Source organism: Parasteatoda tepidariorum, chromosome 9 (assembly GCF_982258835.1).
Source record: "Parasteatoda tepidariorum strain Cologne lab strain chromosome 9, Ptep-v5.0, whole genome shotgun sequence".
Lineage (NCBI taxonomy): Eukaryota > Metazoa > Arthropoda > Arachnida > Araneae > Theridiidae > Parasteatoda > Parasteatoda tepidariorum.
This window is the reverse complement of record NC_141763.1, coordinates 60,038,486-60,059,707: the sequence shown is the minus strand read 5'-3', so window position 1 is coordinate 60,059,707 and position 21,222 is coordinate 60,038,486. Positions and strand designations below refer to the sequence as shown.

The following is a 21,222-nucleotide window of genomic DNA, read 5'->3' as shown; positions in this document are numbered from 1 at the left end:
GTACTTTCCCTATGATACCTAGTGACATACTGAAAATGAAAAGAATTAAATTTTTAATGTTAATAATAATCAATACATAAAAGTAATATGAATTGTAAAATATACACTTTTCTTTAACACATGTTGATACTTTGAACACAATTGAAAGGTTGTCGGGAAAAAAATTCTTTAGTAGCGATTTGATCTTCATTTTTAGCAGATTTTATGACTTAACAGTTTTATCAGTTCAAAGTCATTCAATTGAGGATCACACTAAAGTTTTTAACTAAGAAATATTATTCTTCACTATAACATATTATATTTTTCATTAACATATTATACTTCACTAAAACATACTATATATATATTTTTTGCCTCAAAATCATGTCAGCCATTTTGTTTCAAATTTTAGACTGTTGTTTAGGAGATAATCTTAGTTAATCTTGTTTAAATATTATATATTATGTATAAATAAAATATTATATTATTAAGTATAAAGATATATTTCCATTCAAACTTGAATAAAATTTTTTGACAAATTATTTTAATGTTACTTAAACCAGATATTTGTCATTACTTTTTTTCGAATTTTAGATTTTTGCTTAAAAAATAGTTAGGTAAGGTAATGTAGTACGTTTGTACGATTTTATAATTCGAAGTATAGCTTTTTTTGAATTTCGTGAGTGCAATATATTAAGTGCTTGACCTCAGAAAAGTTGTAAGACATTTTTTTATTTTTATTTAAATTTTAGGGGGTTGTTTAAAAAAATATGGCAGTAATGATATGAATTTTATATTATACAGCAAACTATAAAATATAGATTTTACTTAAAATTTATAAAAACCTTTTTAGGATTTTTTGTCTCAGAATAATGTCGATTCTTTCTTTTCTTCATTTTTTCAAATTTTAGAATGCAGTTTAGGAAATGATGTTAATAATGTTATTTAGAATATTTGATATTACATTATATAGTAAAGTATATAAATTTCTTTTAAATAGTTTTTTAATTAAATTTAGGAAAGTTTTGGATATTTTTATCTCAGAATCTTTTTTATTATCTTGTTTCAAATTTTAGACTCTGATGTAGGGAATAATATTAGTTAAGTGTATTTAAAACGTTTGGCATTTTATATTGTAAAGTATGAAAATATTTTTAAAATAAAATTAATGAAATCGTTCTATAATGAGTTTTAACTCAGAAGTTTACCAGCCTTTTTGCATTGAAATTTCAGGCTGTTCTTTAAGAAATAAAGTTAGTTTATGTTATTTAAAACATCTGATATATCACTGACGCCCGGTGTCTTATTGGTAGCGCTTCGCACTCCCGTGCCACAGGTCCGGGGTTTGATCCTTGATCCGGGCAAGGTTGACTCAGCCTTTCATCCCTTCAGTGGGTGGATAAATGAGTACCAAGCATGCTTGGGAACTAAACACTGGGGGTTGAGCGTTCGGCTGACCGCCTAACCCGAAAAATCTGCTCCTGCACCCCAGAGCCCAAGATCAAGAAAACTGAGATGGGCACAGTAGGCCTTGGACCTCTATGGGCTGTCGCGCCACTGAGTTTAGTTTCGTTTATATCACAGAATCATGTTTTTTTGTTTCAAGACTGTGATTTAGGAAATGAAGTCTATTTGTTCAAAATTTTGACAAAATTCAGGCAAAATGAGAGTTAAAAAGTTTCCTGCAAACTCATGCAAAGCAGATTTTTACTTGTTTTTTCTCTTTTTGTCCCCTGTTTTACATTTTTCAATTTTTACGTAACTTTTTTAAAAGAGTAGCACACATATTTTCTGCAATATATCTGGACAATATCAAATTTTTTTTAAATGCTTTTTCTTCTTGGACATATCTTGGATAGCTGATGAAATGCTTTAAAATTAGATTTTAATTTAATAAAATTCATTTGCAATGATCATAGTCACCAAGACTTAGAAACAATTTTGACAAACATGTAAAGCCTGATAATAGTTCCGTGGTAATTTCAAACGCCGGCAAAGATAGATAAGATTTGCTTAAGACAATTGTTATTATCCGAAAACTTTGAATATCGAACGAATCTATATCTCCTTGGGTTTGTACAAAGCAATTTATATTTAATAAAGAATTACATTCCAATTACTCAAAAGATTGTTTCATCGACAATAGACAGGAATAGAAGTGTACTTATAATCTTAATTTAGTAATAAATTTCTTTAATTAGAATGAATCTGCACTTATTTTATGAAATAGTTTGAAATATAAATACTAAATGTAAGCTAAGAAGCATTAAAAGAATTTGCTGCTTAACAAAAATTATGCAATTAACATCAGGTTTCCTGAAATTCACAATTTTACTAAAATAATTGAAATTAGTAAACAAATAAGAAACTTGAAATTAGCAAATAAATCATAGAGAAAAATTGTAAATATAGTAATTATTTATAAATAAATTAAGAACTTTAAATAATAACTGATTTAGTAAATCATTAGCCTAATTAGTAATATGTTAGTAATTAATCAACATTTCGACCTTATTTTCAATTATGAATTTGCTCATAGCTAAGTTGAAAATAATTTAATAAATAAAATTTTATGCGCCCATTTTTAATTGTACCCTTTTTTTTATTTTCAGGCTTTGAATAATACCTTAGATCATGACAACTTGCAGTCGCTCAAGGTGTTTTGAAATTCGAAATTCGTATCGTAGAATTATTTTTGAAACTCCAGAGAAGATCAAGAACATCCAGGACATAAGCACGTTGAAGGCTGGGACAAATGCACCTACAAGAAGCGCCAGTACCACAAGTAAAAGACGCATCAATCGCAAACAGAGAGCTCTTGTATGCCGTCCACGTGAAGAAGAGGCATCGCATAAATCTGTACGAAATAATGAGTTAGATGGTTTTGAGGACTGCGTTCTGTGTTTAAACACCGAATTTGACTGGCCACATCTCTTGCCATGTGGGCATATTTTTCATAACGTGTGTGTATCCAATTGGTTAAAACACAATGATACTTGTCCTGTATGTTTCCGAAATTGGGAAAACCAGGTTCATGCCAATCAAGTGCCTAACTCTTATTCTGATGATGACATGCATAGAAATCCTATACCTGAGAGTTTGGCTACGAGCGTACACGTGCCTTCCACCGGAGTTAATGATGCTTCAGAATCGGATTCCCATAGGCCAGCAGACAAAGTTCATAGTGTACTCAAAGGACGAGTTAAAAGGCCAATTTACCGTAGAAGAAAAGTTATAGCCAGGCAATCGATTGAACAACTGGCACTTAAGAAGGAAATATTGGATAGTGTCTTTCTGAAGAACTGTGTTCCAGTATGTGCTGTTTCTAAAGTGCTGTCACCTGATGAACCACAGTCCAGTGATCCTGATATCATAATCGATGGTGAATTCATATTAATTGATTGTACTGATTCTATTGCCATTTTTGAGGGAGATGCAATACAAGACAATGTAGACTTTGAGAATCTCACTGAAAGTGTTTAAACATTATTTTAGCTAATAGTTCACCTATGATTTTAGTATTATCAACGGTATTTTTTCTGAAAAATTGTATAGTTATTTTTTTCATGTTTTCATTTAATTTTTGACAAGACACTGTGATTAATTTTTATTGCGTGTTACTTTTATAGGATTGTAGATGAAATTCATATGTTAAAAGAATGAAATTTTAAATAAAATTTTACTATTTTATATGTTATACTTATTCAATCAAGCAAAAAAATTAAAAACTGAAAGGATATTTATTTTTTCCTTTGATAACCTGTTTTTTCCTTTGAAAACAGAATAAGTTTCATATAAAAGAAGACTTAGAGAATTAGATTAAATAAGAACTTATAGGAACTATAAAATTTAGGTTTGTTATACATAACTAATTACTGATTTTAAGGTTGTTATTGCAGAAAACTCTTGCCTTTAGGAAAATGGATCTTTAAAACAAAATCTTAAATTTTTGAATAACTACAAGTAAGTGAAGTTTAAAAACCACAATTTCAATCGATTGTTAGATAAACTTTCCAAATTTGCTCATACTCTTGACAGAAACTTTTAATTTTCATAGAAAGATATTTTAATGCCTAATATTTAAATTTAAGTCACATAGAAGTAAATAATTGTAAAAAAAAAAATACATTTCATAACCCACCTCATATTGTTCGAATTTTTTTTGATGTTTGGATGAAGAAAATGACGTATATTCAATCACTATATATATATATATATATATATATATATATATATATATATATATATATATATATATATATATATATATATATATATATATATATATATATATATATATATATATATATATATATATATATATATATATATATATATATATATATATATATATTTATATACATATATAAATAACCCAAGCTTTAAATTTGAAAAAAGTAAAGCACATTTTAGCTAAAATTTGAATCACACAATATTTCTATTAAAACGTAAAAGGATTAAAAAAACTAAAAAAATGCATGTTAAGAAAAACTTATTCAACAACCAATAAGTGGAATCATTCTCTTCTCAGTTGAGTTTATAATCTGCTTCAAAGGTAAATCACTTTTAAAGCACTTTTTTTTAAATATTGACTCTTAATTCTGAAATTTTCAAATTAAAACAATATTTCGAAATTGTTTGTTCCATTCTTTCTTCAGTTCTTGCTAAGCCACCTACATTAAAGGAGAACTAATAATGAAATGACGGATTGAATAAAAAAAGTGAACAGTAATAATGCTTGTAAGTTAAGAAAATATTTGCCAGTAGAACATTTCGAAAGTAATACACTGCAAATATTATTTTAATGATAAAGCGAAATCAAAATATTATAAGTATTTAATTTCGCGATATCATTGAAAAGAAGGGAAAAAATAGAAATAAAAAGTAGAATTCTTTTATTAGTCACCAAAGGTGCTTAACTTCTCTTCTTAGGAAACATGCAGTTTTGAGGTAATCAGCAATTTGTTAACACCTGTTACTCCTTCTTTCAAAACTAATGATTTTGGACAGAGTTAAGGGGAACGTATTTTCCCCTTCCTATCTTTTAACTATCAGTGAGTTCCAGTTAAAAAAAACGGCATTCTGAAAAAACTGGGGATGAAAGGCCATGAATTCTGCGATACTGTCGGAATGATGGGGATATGGCCGACTGACAATAATACTACTTAAGTTTTCTGTGTCCCTCAAGCGGTCAACTTTAAATGCAAAATCTACAATTACTACTACTACTTGAAATTTTGTGTTTTTTTTAATTTAAAGCAATGAATTACGATATTATTCAATTGTTATTTAATTAAAATTAAATGAGGCACACCGACTGTTACTTATAATGATACTTATAAAATCAAAGTACTTTTATCTCAACTTTTTATGGTCAAATTCACAAGAATGGAAGCATTACTATATCAAAACATGACACAACTGTTCTTTAATAAATTTATTATCGCTGTTTTTTTCTAAATCAAGTTTTGTTGGGTATACAGTTAAAATAGTGAAAAATTCTGCTTTTTCTTATCTGACTAGCTATAAATTTATATTCTCTTAAGTATTGAAGGCCTAGGAATAACACGAAAGAAAAAAATTACAGGCGTAAATTATATTTCATAGATGTATTGAAAGAGTGAGAGTTAAAAAAATTACGAATCAGGAAGAGCAAAGGAATCCAACTAAAAACTGAGAGTGAATTTAAATAAATAATAGAATGCTTATTATAATTTAATTTTAATGATCATTCCTTAGGGAAAATACATATTCAATACCTATCGAAAAAAGCTCTATATATTTTAGAATGAACTTTACAGCAAAGAAACAAAAAAATTAAGTAAACTTTCAAAATCTTTTACATCTTTAATTTTAAATTTAATGAATCAAACGAATGTGCTTATGTTTTTTAAACTCTTCTGTTAATTAAAAAATGTAGTTCTTGTTTAATTAAAAAATTGTAGAAAAATATAGTATAAATGTTGTAGTCAATTTTACTATTGCTATTAATGGATTTGAAAATTTTAACTTGAAATAAAGTTCACAGAACAGACATCATTCTGATAGGCAGGGAGCCAAGTATATAAATCATTAACAGCTTGAATTCTTTTTATTAAATGGGAAAAATATTCGTCTGAAAATGCCATTCTGATAAAAAAAAATTATTATTTTTGTATTAAAATATAATCATAAGGTATTTAAATAATTCATTCGATAATTTTTCCGTTCGTATGGTACCGGTTTCATGCAATTCCATTTTTCAAAATTATAGTTCTTATTACCACACATTTAATATAAAAACTAAAATTAAAAGTAGATGGAACCAAATGAATTGTAGGCCTTGTTTTATGTATCATGATAAAATATGCAACTTTTACCTCATTTACTTACTACCAAGCAGTATTGTAATAAAACCATTTTTTTGTTAATATTAACAAAAATAAATACCAAAGCGCTTCAGTGAAAATTTTCGTGCATTTCGGTATCCCCATAAAGCCAGAAACATAGCTAATTTTACCATATTCTGGAATTTTTGACTTAACTTCTTTTCACAGGGAGTTTATATTGAACTTTTTGTGGCTTAATTATTAGCACATTAATTTTTAGGGTAATTATTACTAAAGCAAGTGTTGAGTTTTCATTTTTTTACAGATTTTTTGGTCATATCAGTATGTTTATTTCTAAAATTAAATTCGATACATTTTTGTTTGTAAAAATGTGAAAACAATTATACAAATGCTTTGATATATTTTAGTAATTCAATTTGAAATAAGGATTGCGTATAAAATTTTATTATTTTTAGATAGATATGAAAATAACATTCCTAAGTTCTTAAAAACGTTTATCACTTTAACTTATATGACTTGCCTCTTATAGTTGATCCGCGACATTTTTTGTAAAACTGTCCTATGAAATAAAAACTTAACTGCCTCATTATACTGTGGTGATTTTCCTTTAAAAAGGATATTAGCGTAGTTAAAATGCAAGTTCATCTTAAACTTTGAGTGTTTAAACATTAATTATTGATATCATTAATTATTAATAGCAATAATTATTTTAAACATTAATTATTGGTAACATTTAAACGTAGAAAATTATATTTCATTATATTATATTTTTTTTATCGAAATGATTTTATGTGAACCATGAAGTTTCAAATGCAGCATGTGTATTTTTAAAATATCAAACTTAAAACAAATTATGGCAGATATATTCAGGATTATGCAGCAACTACGTAATTCTACAATAATTTGTTTGTATTTTGAAATTTAAAAAAAAAATTATGAATTTTATGGTTTGCTTGGACTCTTTTTTTCCCATACGCTAAATTTTAAATTAGTTATAGAGGGGAGATAGAATTAGCAATGAAAAGTTTATCCCGCGTTATAGTGTCCTCTTAAGTGACATCTAGCATGAAATAACCCCTTAATTCACTGCATTTTAAACCAGCACTCGCTGGGAGATCTGTCATGCGTAATGATTGATTACTTATTTAGTGCACCTTAAAATGTGGGAATGTAGATGGATTGCAATGTTTTTGGTCAATAACACAATGACAGAAGACACGTGGATCTTAAAACTACAAACTTGAATAGATGGGTTGTGTTCGGGCTTAACAATCTTTAACACAGAAACACAAAAAACACGGAAACCTTCTTGGAATAAAAATAATTTCTTTGTTAAGGCCTGAAACCTGTGTGGTTTCAAAAAATAGGAATATCTGATTTAAGTAATTTATTGTCAAGTTTGATGGGGGGTTTCTTCTGACTTTTTGTTCCTTGCAAGATTTTCCAATGATGCATTCATACTTTAGATTCATACTTTCTTCTTACTTTTTTGAAGGAAGAATGTTATTATACAGTAACAATAAACATTTTTCAACTGAGTGAAAGTAAATTCAGGAATTATGAATTCAGTCCCCCGAACCATTTCTATTCATCATAGTTTTTCTTTCAATTTCAAGATATATGGTCTTTTCCCAAAAATTATTTAGTTCAAATAGTAATAATGATTTAGTTTCCTGTGACGCTCGGGTGGTCTTTTTTTTTATTCAAGATACATACAAATAGAATTATTAAAGTAAAATGATCTACATGTAGAAATCAGAAATAGCATTTATTTTTCATAGAAAAAAATGAGTGATTAAATGAATTAAATGAATAATAAAATTATTGATTCTTTAAAACAACGGCATGTTTTTTTTTAAATATCCAATTGCTTTAAGGCACGTTTTGAGATAAGATGAGATTTTTTACTAAATTGCAAAAGGAAAATATCATAAACAAAAGTTGTTTTATAAAAATTTATGGACTAATACTTAAATATTTTATGTTTTTCTATCTCTTTGTCTGTCTTTGTATGTAGCAATGATTTTTATATTTATTATTATACATTATTTATTATCTCAAGAAAGCCAATGTGCTATTATTGATTTAAAAAGTTTAAAAAAAAAGTTTTTTTTTAAACTATTAATGTTATTTAACGTAACGTAACGAAATAGAATATTTTGATATCGAAATTAGGAAGTATCCTATAATGAAAATTTCTGATTGTAGCTATGGATAGATTTTTGATAGGTATGAAAAATATATATTAAAATTAATTTACTGCGCTTAGTAAAGAAATATAAATATATATATAATTTTAAGGCTTTTAAATTTTTCTATTCATGTTATTCGGATATTGAAGTTTACGACATCGGCATGATTTGCTTGATTATTTTTCAAATAAAGTATATTGCTCAATATTTTGATACGTAAAAAAATGCTTTTTATTAAAATGAAAATAAAATAAAAACATGTCATATTTATACTAGTTAAAGCTTTTGATGAATTTTTCAAACAATGTAATTACGAATGATTTTAAGTTTTGCATAAATAAAAAATATTCTTCATTTCGTATAATTTATGGAACTCAAGATCCACAAAAAAAAGATATTTTTCGTAAAAAAGAACTTAATTGGGATAATTATTACCTGATTATCCCAATAATTACAAAATATTCAAGTGAAATGCTTTTAGTTTTACCTTCTATCTGGTCCGAAACATATTGCTCATGGGCTGCAATAGTGGCACAACTCAAAAAACCTGCTTTTTGGATTAAAAACAGGTGTAAATATGAAAATACACATTCTTTCAGCAGCAATACTAGCACAGCCCATAATTCAATTTGAAGGTAATCTTCGTTTAAGCAAACTGAAGCATTTCCTATGCATTTTCTTTAGAAATGAAAACTTTAAACCAACTTATCTCAAAACTTGATTTTTTTGAGTTGTGGTATCGGAGCCCGTGAGCGATATGGTCACCATTTCAGACTTGTTTCTAACTTTCATTTTGCAAAACTTAATTGGGATAACTACTACCTAATTATCCCGATAATTATTAAATATCCAATTGAGTTTTTTTTAGTTTTTCTTATGTCTGGATCGAAACACATGGTCAACATTTGTGACTTTAATCTTGATAAAACAGTGTTTTTTAGTAATACTGCCCTATTTGCTAATTACCCTGATAGATACAAAATATTGAAATGATATTTTTTTTTCTTTTTCCCTATATCTGATGCGAATTAAATGGCCAAAATTTTAGACTTTAATTTTCTTAAAAACCTGCTATTCTGATATTTTTGTTAATTATTACGATCGTTAAAAATATCGAAAAGAAAATTTGCTTATTTGTTTTCGTTTTTTTCCCCTATATTTGATACGAAACTGGTCAACATTTGAGACTTTCGTCTTCGTAAATAAATGTTATTTAGTAATACTGCCATTTATGCTAATTACTCCCTGAATATCGCGATACTTACAAAATTTCAGAATGAAAATGTTTTAGTTCATCGGTTTATTTTATCACAACACATGATCTAAAACTGTGATTTCCATCTTGGTAAAAAGTGTTGTTTGGCATTACTGTAAATTACGCCTAAATTATATCTGTTCCATATATCTGTTACGAAATAAATGGTCGATATTTCAGACTTTAATTTTGAAAATGTGCTATTTTGTAGTGCTGCCATTTTTGTAATTATCTAACACTTACAAAATATCGAAATGAATTTTTTTTAAGTTCTTCTTTATGTGTGATATAAATAACATTTTCTAAATTTGAGACTTTCATCTTGGTTAAAACGCGTAATTTGGTAATACTGTGATGTATTGTAATTGGCCCTATAATTACAAATATCAAAATGAAATATTTTCTTATTTTTTCCCTTTACCTGCTACAAAATTGGACAAAATTTGAGACTTTCCATCTTAGTAAAAATATGTTATTTAGTAACACTGCCATTTATGCTAATTAGCCCCTAATTATCACGATAATTACAAAATGTCAAAACCAAAATTTTCATGGTTTTTCGGTTCATCTTATAAAAACACGTGATCTAAAATTGTGATTTCCATCTTTTTAAAAAGTATATTTTGTATTATTGTTAATTATCTCTGAGTAATATTGACAGTTACAAAATGTATATAAAAATAATTTTAGATTTTTAATTCATCTCGAAAGTTCACGTTGTCCCAAGTTTAGTTTTTTTCAACTTCAAGGGAAGAGGCAAAATCAGTGATGATTCGGTGAAAATGCGAAAACTTAAAATATGTGCTTACTTACGAATAGTACGCTTCTGTGTCTTGTTTTCAAACTACGAAAACCGCGTCTTCTAATTTATAGTTCTGAATTTATTTTACGCACATCACATAGGGATTCCTGATTGAAAATAGTTAATCCAAGTGATCATATTTCTTGTAGTCAGAAAATACTAAACATATTCAATAAATTAAAAAAAAAGTTGATTAAAAGTTGAAAATATATTTCAAAACTATAACTAACAGTTATTACAGATTAAAGTATTTATGACTGAAATTTAAAATTCGGGACTCCACCGAAATGAAATCTCGGCAACAACTCTTGTGATTTAATTTTTTCTTAATTTAAATGTATTTTGGAAAAGTATTTAAAAGATATTATTTTGCAGAAGATCTTAGTTTTAAAAGGGGAGAAATTTAAATGCGATTTTAAACAATGTTGTTACCGATCCCTAAAAAATTAATGTTTACTATTAATAGATTAGAAATATCTATAAAATTAAAAATCATGGCAGTGTATTTTAAGGTTTTGCTGATTTTGTTTCAAATATAAATTTTAGTTTATTTCAATATCTTTCAGCTCTGAGATTTTTGAAAGTTATGATTGTTTTTCAACATTTCACATTGCAAGATTATTTAATTAATACTTTTTCATACTCTCCTAATTAAATAAAATTCAATGAAATTAAAAGCATGAATTAAAAATTCTAATTTCTCTTTCTTAAGTATTTTTTGTAAAATTTATTTGTTATAAAGTGCTCACGTAAAATTTATAAATACATGGCTTTATTGTTCTAAATTAATTTTTACCAAATATTTCGTCACATGATCTTAAAGATTTTGTGTAATTTCCTCATGTCTAATAGGGCAGAGATATCATATTATTATTTGTCTTTTTTTCTGAAGACATTGCCCCGTAGATGGATAACCATCATTAAAATTTTTTTAAGTTATAGTCAAACAAAGAAAATTTAAATAACTAAATTCAAGTACAAAATTAAGCAGAAAAGGGTCAAAATGATGCTGGTCTAAGTATTTCTTTCCCATACTCCCTTACCCAGGTTTCAACTTGATTTCCTTTCCAGGTCTTGTAGAATTCCTTATCAGTCTATTTCTCATAAATAGGTAAAATGGTGTTAAAATGATGTTTATTGTTAAAACGGGGTTGAAACTGTATTCAATGGAGAGGGGGGGTTACTGCCTCTACATGGATGAAGCTGGGTGCGTACTTGATTGGTTAGAAGTTAACAGATAAGAACTATTGTGCAATTAATTGGTATTCTTGAAATATTGAAAGTACATCTCTTAGAAAGTCTTGACTATTTGGTCTTCGGAAATTGTCTGTGAAGCATCTTGTGGTGAAGAAACATTTTCTATTTTATCCGTGGAGCAGTTCGACAAAAAACGGAGCATCAGCTACGAGATTCTACAGCAATAATTAACGTCTTCATCCTTACTTCAAATAGGGTAAGTACATTTAAATGGTTCATTTTAATTTTTGTGAGTTTATAAATTATTACATTTTATTACTGAATTTGTGGGCTTATTGAAATTATGATATGTTTATCAATTTTAAGATTAGAAACATTTTTCATTCTGTTTATACCGTCTACAATATTGTTAAAATAATCAGATCTTCGGTGTTTTGAGTTAAAGAGTATCTTTTTATGAAGTTGAATTGAAAGAATTGTTTTTGGATTTATTTAAGTAGCCTCATGTTCATTTGAAATTTTTTGATATAAATTTATACTGATACTTGTTGAATAGAAATAAATTAAATTGTACGTTGCATTGCATTTTAATAAAAATTTCTTTTATTCGATTTTAGCCACTCTTAGTTAATCGCCAATTTATATTTAAATGACCTATTTATAATAACTCCAATTCATATTATCTTCGAATATGTATTTATATTTAGGAAAATTAATGTTTTTTTCTGCTGACTTAAGGGGTAAATTTTGTGAGTTTAATTAAAAAACAATACTGTGTTGATTTTATTCAAGTATTATTAAATTATCTACTAATAGGGTAATTTGTTAAATAGAATTTAATTAAATAGCATGTTTTGTTCTGTTTTTATAAAAATGGCTTTTATTTCGCTTTGTCCACTCTCAAGTTATCTCTCTTATCTTAGTTTGTCCCGCCAAGTTATATTTGAGTGTTAGGGACATAATTATTTTAGTAAATTTTTTGTAAATTGTTAGTAAATTTTTGTTAAGTTGAATTAAAATAAATTGCTGTTTAATTTATTTAGGTATTAATATTGAATTTAAGTAATTCCATACTTGAAGCGAAATATTTTTAAATAGACTGATTTTTTTTTAAAAAAAAAAGAGAATTTAACTATAGCTCTCACTACATTTTGTCATCTCTCGGTTAACCACCATGATATAGGTATGTGTTATGTATGTTAATATTTGAATTTTCAGCATTTTTCTTTAAAATTTAAAGGACGTATTTTTGCGGAGTTAAATTAAATGAAAACCCTGTTAAATTTATATAGGTAACTCAATATTTAAATTTAACTTTAAATATTTAAAAGTTTTCCCAGTTATTTGCTACTTTTTATTAAAGCTTTGTCAAAATTTATAGCTTGGTTGTTTTCTGAAGAAAACTTCTTTGTTTTTCAATATAGAAGTAGCTTTTATTCCATTTTGTTCACCCTCAGTTAACCATCAACTTATATTTAATTGTTAAGAATATTAATGTTATAGTTTGACTTTCTTTTTCTTTAATTTGAGAGTCATATTTTTGTGAAGATGAATCGAATATAAGTGCAGTTAAGTTCATATAGGTATGATTCAATATGTAATCTTAAATATTTTTTAAGAAACTTATGCTGGTTTTTGTTGGCTAGAATTTAATTAAATTGTACGGTGTGTTGCATTTTTGTAAATTTAGCTTTTATTCCCTTTTGTTAGTTATCCACCAAATTATATTTCAGTGTTAAGTATATTAATATTATAGTTTTCGCCTTTTTTTTTAATTTGAGAGGCATGTTTTTTTGAAGTTAAATTAAAATAAAAGTGCAGTTAAATTTATATAAGTATAATTCAATATTTAATTTTAAATAATTTTTTATGTACTGATTTTTGTTTGCTAGAATTTAATTAAAATGTAATTTGTGCTATACTTTTATAAATATAGCTTTTATTCCATTTTTTATACTCCCAGTTATTCATTTAATGGGTAAATTTTTGTGAAGTTGAATTAAAATAAATTACTGTTCAATTTATTTGGGTATTAGAATTAAACGTAGCTGGCTCAATATTTAATATGAAATATTTTTTAATAGATATAGACTGATTTTTGTCAAAAAGAATTTAATTAAATGGAATATTGAGGTGTATTATTATTAGGTAGCTTTTATTCCATTTTGTATACGCTGAGTTATCAATTCATTTACATTTAAGTGTTAGGAATTCATTAATTTGCTGCATTTTTTATTTTATTTCAAGGGGACATTTTTGTGAGGTTAAATAGAGAATTGTTAAATTTACGTATGTAACTCAATATTTCATTTCAATTATTTTCAAATGGAAATATAATGATTTTTGTTAATTAGAATGAAATTAAATGGGCTTATTTAAGTAATTCAGTGTTTAGTTCTAAATATTTTTTAAAATTAATATTACAAAAATTACATATTGAAAATTAATATTGCAAAATATTATTCAGTTAAATGATATTATGTTGTTTTTTTTTAAACAAATTGGTTTTATTCCACTTATTGTTCTTCTAGTTATTTCTTAATTTTTATTCAAACGTTGTCATTGTCCTTTCATTTCTTTGTTTTGTCTTCATATTTTATTTCACTACTCAGCATTTAAACAATATTTAATTCAACTTACTGTTAAACGTATTCATATTTAAATATGGTTTAAAGGATAGCTTTTGTTAAGTTGAATTAAATAAAGTTTTAAATGTGAACTAAATTGTGTTCAAACTTAATTATGTACTATTCAATGTAATCGTACTTTCTAATGTATCTATAAAGATTGAGTTTTATTCCATTATCCAAAGTAGCATTTAAAACGTTAGCAAAATTCATAGCTTGAGTAATTTTTATTTATTTATTATTTTTTGTAAAATTGATTTTCCATCTGCATTTACACATGAATTGATTTTTAATTTAAACATGTATGACTTTTTAAAAAAATGAGGATAGATTGCTTAAGGTTTTTTTTGCAACCCAATTTTTTCAACAAGTTAAGTTTTTTACTCAGAAAAGTAATCAAGTGTTTTATTGCTTGTAGTTATATAGTCTTTTAGAAACTTTTTCCGGAAAAAAATTATATTTTTCGAGTTTGTGAATTTAATAATTTAATTTAATATTTAAATTCTTGAATACGGAATTAATGACGAACGGTATTGTTATTTTGTAAAATAATTGTCACTCCTGGCCTATCCTTTATTGAATGTGAAATCGGTAGAAAAATAAAATGTGTTGTATTCAGTATACCCATTCTAGTCTTTCTCTCATTTTCGTAATAAATTTTTGATATTTAATTATTTATTTATATTATTTATTTATATTATTATTTATATTATTTATTTATATTGTTTATATATTGTTTTGAGTCAAAAATCAAAAAAAGTATAGAAATAAAGGCAGATAGCTTCCTTGACACACAAAATCCAGAGTTTAACTAACTGATAGTGCTATTACTTTTTTATGAGTTAAACATTCATTCCAAATTTCCACCGAATAACTAACTCAAAGAGTATGCGTTGTTTTAGCTATTAGAAACCCTGAGTGTTTTAATCGAGAGGTTAAGAACATTAATAACTCACTTTAAATATTACATAAATAAAACTTTTTATGTAATATCATTCTTATCGAACTCAAAAATTACGTCCTGAATTTGGAACGTACTGATAAATAACCCTAAAAAATGGATCTGAATGACTCTTCAAAGTAGAGGAAAATTTAAATGTAATTATTAGAAAAGGGTAAATTTTGTGTTAACTATTTTAAATGTAACTACATTTTGGTTTCCAATTTTCTTTTTACTGTTAGATAAATGTTTCGTGTTCACTTTTTTTTCCATAGCTATATTATAAATATTAATTGTTTAGAAAAAAAAGACCATTTAATATTGAAGGAGAAATGCTTTAAAAATATTTTGATTTTAGGAATTAGGAAATCTCGACGGGGACTACTTTTGCTAATTAGAACAGATATAATATTCGTGAAAAAAACTAACGTTCCAAATAAATATATTTTTCTTAAAAACTTTCCTAAAACCACGACATAGTCCCCGTTTCTTAACTTCCTCTACAGTTTTAAGAAATTCAATTTTTTTCAATGTTTACAACTGTTTGTTGATTAAAATATGTGAAGGTATTATTTAAAACATATTCTCAATTTTTAAAAAAAATTTCTTAGGGAGTTCCTTGTTTCGTCAACCACAATTGTATTTATATTTTAAGTATTTTTTAATCAAAAAAAGCTAAATCCATTACATTTTTATTATTTTTTTCAGTTTTAAAACAGAACTTCCTATCATGATGAGCTGCAGACGTCCAAGTCGCTTTGAAATTCGGGATTCGAACCGTCGACCAAGGAATGAGATTCCCGAAATGGTGGAGACTACAAATACGAAACGAATCAAACAGAAGCGGAGAACCCGTGCACGACGTCCAATTGACAATTCAATCATTGAAGAAGAAATATCGCGGAACTCTGTCGCTAACTATGAGATAGGTATGAACTGTGCTATATGCTTAAATATCGAACTTGACTGGCCACATCTCTTGCCGTGTGGGCATTTTTTTCATGACGCGTGTGTATCCAAATGGCTGAAATACAGTGATACTTGCCCTGTATGTTTTCGAAAATTTGAAAACCATAGCAATCAAGTACATAACTCATATTCTGATGATGATGATATACATAGCACTCCTACGCCTAACATAATGGTTACAAGTACGCATATGCCTTCCACCCAAGTTGATGATACTTCAGAATCGGATTATTATGGGCCAGCAGATAAAATTCATAGTGTACTCAAAGGACGAGTTAAAAAGCCAATTCATCGTAGAAGAAGAGTTCGCTCCCAGCGATCGATTGACCTGCATGTTCTTGAAAAAGAAATATTGGATAGTGTTGTTCTGAATTACGAATTCAACATTGATTGTTCCATATGCTTGAATACCTTGAAAGAGTTGGATGAGAAGCAATTGCCTTGTGGTCACTGTTTCCACGATAAGTGTATTCACAATTGGTTCTACTACAACGTATCTTGTCCAGTGTGTGGGTTTACTCCAGTATCTGACATGCAGTCTTCTGATAAAGCCGAATCCAGTGATCCTGATGTCTTAATTGATGGCGAATTCATATTAATTGACTGCACTAATTCTATTGCCATTTTTGAGGGAGATGTAATTTACGACAATACAGAGTTTGAGTGCTTCAGTGGAAGTTGTTAAATATTAATTTCACTCATGATGATCACCTGCACTGGATGAGATCTCCTTTGATTTTAGTGCGATCAATTGTACTTTTTAAAAAAAATTTGGTATAATTTTTTTATAAATTTTACATTTAATTTCTTACTTGTCAATCACTATGTAAATTTTTAGTTTTGTTGAGCATCAACTTTTATAGGATTGTAAATGGAGTCATATCTTTGTTAGAATAAAAAAAATTTTGCATGAAATTTTACCATTTTTTTGTCAATTTATGTACAGTGAATTATTATTAACAACATTGTGGTATTTTAAAGCCAAGAAGAGAAAGTATAGGTGCTACAAAGTACACACCTATCCCCAAAGTACACACCTGCTAGTAATGATTTCAGTTGCTGAGAGGGAGGAAGAACTTTAAGAAAGTATAGGTGCTACACAATGATATTGGCATTGGAACATTTTAGTGCACCTTGCGAAGTTTAGGAACTTGACAATAAAGAAGTCGCATACTCATATACATTGAAGGTATTTTAATAAAACTATGCGATATATATATTTCCTATGTTTTTTCCAAAATTAACTTTTTATGGAAATCGTATGGAGTGTATTTTAGAAATTAGGCATTTTTTTGCTCAGAAAGTATTTATACAAAAAAAAGTCACTAAAATGGATTGGAGAAGGATAAACTAAGTAAAAAGTTAAGAATGTTTTTTTTTCGGGCGGCAACATGCACACATATTTTTTCAAGAATTAAACTTTTATTAATCTGAATTTTTGAAACGTATGTTGACTACAAATGAAATAGTAACTAAAAATTTAAATAAGTACCAAAAAATTACTTAATCAAAAAGTATATATTATTTTAAATATTTTTAGGAGAAATTTTTTTCCGAAAATAATTCTCTTAATTTCTTTAATTTAAAGTACCTTGTATGTAATTAAAAAAACTAAAACTTATGAAATATATGATTGATAATCAAACTGAAATGTAGTTAAAAAATTAAATGATAGTTTAAAAAAAGAGAATAAAAAAATTAAATAATTTGAAAAAAAAAAATTTTATTCAATTTTTTAAGACTTCCTTGTAGTTTGATCAGCATAACAAAAGAAAGGGGAAAATAGAATGATATTTATATATATATTTAATTAATTGAACAATTTTCAAGGAAATGACCTTAAATACGCAAATTGTTTGGTGCGGACACTGTGAAAAAATTCCAGATCAAATTTCTGCAAAAACATAGGAAACTGCATAACGTAAAAATAGATCACTGGAAAAATAAGAAATTTAATTTATGTAATGAATTTTTTCTTTAACGAAATAAAACTGCGGAAAAATATTTAACAAAGCAGGAAAGTTTCAGGCACACCTGCTGGGGGTACAGTTTTTTCAAGAAAATGTATTCACAGTTTACATTTAAAAAACTCATGATAAAGAATACTATTATAATCTGGCCCCAAGATCATGATATTAAGATTATAGCTATAGAATGCATTAATGAATGGAACATCAGAACTAATTTTGATCTAATACATTACATACCAAGACGACGTACTGTGATTGAAATCGAGATTATTTTTGTATAAGTATCTTTTCCGCGTAAGTAGCAATTGTGCGTGGCAAACAACTTCAAAGAAAGATTGGGGCAAACCTAAAGTGACCACACGTCCTGATTTTGGCGGGACAGTCCCGCTTTTTAGTGAACTGTTCCGCGTCCCGCCGATTTTTAAAAATGTTCCGCTTTTTAGAAAATATCTGCATTTCTTATTTTAAATGTACTGTAAAAATATATTACCGATTATTTATTAAGTATTATAGTGAATATAAAGAAATAAAAAATACATTAAAAAAGCACGTAAAATGCATGCAGAGTAAACATAATTAGTCAATGTACCGAGTTAGATTTACTCGGTGGTGTTCGATCATTGTCGTTACGTCTCGGCTTAATTCAGGTAAGTGTAGACAGTGCAGTTTGTTGTTTTCAATTTGAAGTTCGGTTTGACTCATTATTTGATTGACGAAGATAGTGGTAGAGCAATAGTCGCCACAACATAACGGTCAATAAGGCAAAATTTAATACTCTTTTTTAGCCTTTCCAGTAAATTTTTTATTCATTTCTAGTATTTACCCACAGAATAAAAGATGAGTAAAAAAAGAGAATGCAAATTTAATGAAGAGCTAAGCAGAGAATTTCAATTTATTTAAAAAACCAAAATAGACTATATGGTACGGTGTGATAAATGCAATGCTGAATTTTTGGTCTCACATGGTTGAAAAAACGATATTACTAAACATCTAGCGACAAAGAGGCACTCAAGACTTTTGAATAATGCCGCTTCATCGTCTGAAATGGAACAGTTTTTTCGCACTGCTAGCTTTGGCAACACGGAAAAACAGCTAGCATTAGCGGAAGGGCTATTTGCTTTCCACACCATAAACCTTGATCTCGAAATCAAAGTTTCAGATCAATGAATACTACGTCGCAAATGATCAAAACATTATACGACAAAAAATATGCATGTGCAAGGATAAAAACCGAAGCAATTATTTGTAATATTTTTTCACCATATTCGTTTTCACAATTGCAGAAAGAATTAGAAAAATGCGCATTTATATCCATGAATTCTGATGCTTCCAACCACAAAGATTTAAAATTATTTCCCACAATTGTTAGATTTTTTGATCCAGAAACTGGAATTAAATATAGAATATTAGATTTTGTTTCATTGCTGAGTGAAACTTCACAAATAATTTTTGATTCAGTAAGTACTATTTTAAAAAGGAATAATTTGAACATATGAAATGTTACAGATGAAAAAATTAATGTTGGAAACAGACAAAAAAATGAACCGAGTTATTCCTTCATTTTAAACAGAATAATATTCCTTATCAAAATATTTTGAAAATTGTAGAATTCGCGCTCTCCCTTCCAGGAACAAATGTAGCAACAGAACGTGTTTTTTCTAGTATCAATAAAATATGGACAACTGAAAAAACGCAGTTGAACATTAAAACTTTAAAAATATAATTTGACCAATTCATGTGAAATATTTCATGACATTTTAATAAATGATCCAAATCTTTTGCTAAGTATTCACTCAGATCAAAAATATGACCGTGAAAGAAAATCATAATTTTTTTTAAATAAAAAAAATTTAATTCGATTAAAAATCATGATGTTCAATTTATTATTTTTTACAAATATTTTTATAGCTACCAATAATTAATAATAAATGCATTTTTGTACAAGTATATGAATGTATACAGTAAAATATATATAACTAAATTGTAATTCTCATTTCATCCCATTTGTCCCGCTTTGTCTCAATGAAAATGTGGCCACTTTAGGCAAACCTGATTTTGCAAATCTCTTTGATCGGACAGTTTTTTTTAAATACCTTTATGCACATTACGAATAAATAAATAAAAGATATTATTCAATAATGATAATAGTAATAATAGTTAATTAAATGATATTATTCAATAATAATAAATAAGGAAATTGCTAATTGGCATTTTCAATAGTTCAAAGAAATACCCCTAAATATGCCAATTGTTTCGTGCAGACACTGTAAAAAATTCCAGATTAAATTAATCTAAGAATTACGGGTACTCGGGGTGCTAGGACTTTTCACTATAAAATTTTACGGAACAAATAATTCTGATTTACCGAAATTTTTACAGCAATATTTACAATAAATCTATTTAAATATATGTATTTAAATATATATTATTGTACAATTTACGGTGTAAAATTTTACCACAGAAATGAATTTTACGGTAAAATAGATATTACGGATGAAACACCTAAGGTGCCTTTACATTTTCACATACATATTATCGTGATATTTTGAATTTTTTACAGAGTATGACATTTGAAAATCAGGCACACAAACGTATTTTTTCTGAACAAATGTGCAGTTCTTTCGATGGATTCGAAAATCTTAAAATATTGGTGGGAGGGGATAGCAGCAATCTGGTAAATATAGTCCCTATAGTTCTGTCAGGAGTGTAGTCGAATGGTTGAGCCTCTTAATATTAATTTCTTATTTCGCATGTTCCACCATCTCAAAGAAGTCGTATTTTTAAAATTTCATTTCTTGAAAACTATTCTTCTAATTTCATTTTCAAATTTCGGATTCAGTCTCTCAAAATTACGTATGTTGAATAAGTGTAAATATTTATATACCTTATTATTCAAAATTTGTTTGTCCATAAATTTAAGCATCAAAACAAATGAATAAATAAATACACAATTTTTTTTCAT

General features: G+C 27.1%; 2 protein-coding genes across 4 annotated transcripts in view; both read left to right on the top strand.

The window, feature by feature from the left end:
* The window catches only part of LOC139426666 (uncharacterized), a 41,542-nt gene extending 37,870 nt beyond the window's left edge, over nucleotides 1-3,672 (top strand). Inside the window, exon 3 of one of the 2 annotated variants that reach the window (XM_087151942.1) lies at nucleotides 3,320-3,672. In XM_087151942.1, coding sequence (XP_087008068.1) covers nucleotides 3,320-3,462 — 143 coding nt within the window. In that variant the 3' untranslated portion in view covers nucleotides 3,463-3,672. Of the gene's footprint in view, nucleotides 1-2,591 lie in introns of both variants that reach the window. The other variant, XM_087151939.1, reaches the window with a different exon arrangement.
* An 8,106-nt stretch (nucleotides 3,673-11,778) lies between these two features.
* Nucleotides 11,779-21,222, top strand: part of LOC147804100 (uncharacterized) — a 37,408-nt gene continuing 27,964 nt past the window's right edge. Inside the window, exons 1-2 of one of the 2 annotated variants that reach the window (XM_087151935.1) lie at nucleotides 11,779-12,010; nucleotides 16,030-17,205. In XM_087151935.1, the coding sequence (XP_087008061.1) occupies nucleotides 16,052-16,975 (924 nt within the window). In that variant the 5' untranslated portion in view covers nucleotides 11,779-12,010; nucleotides 16,030-16,051 and the 3' untranslated portion in view covers nucleotides 16,976-17,205. Of the gene's footprint in view, nucleotides 12,011-16,029; nucleotides 17,206-21,222 lie in introns of those variants that run through there. The other variant, XM_087151936.1, reaches the window with a different exon arrangement.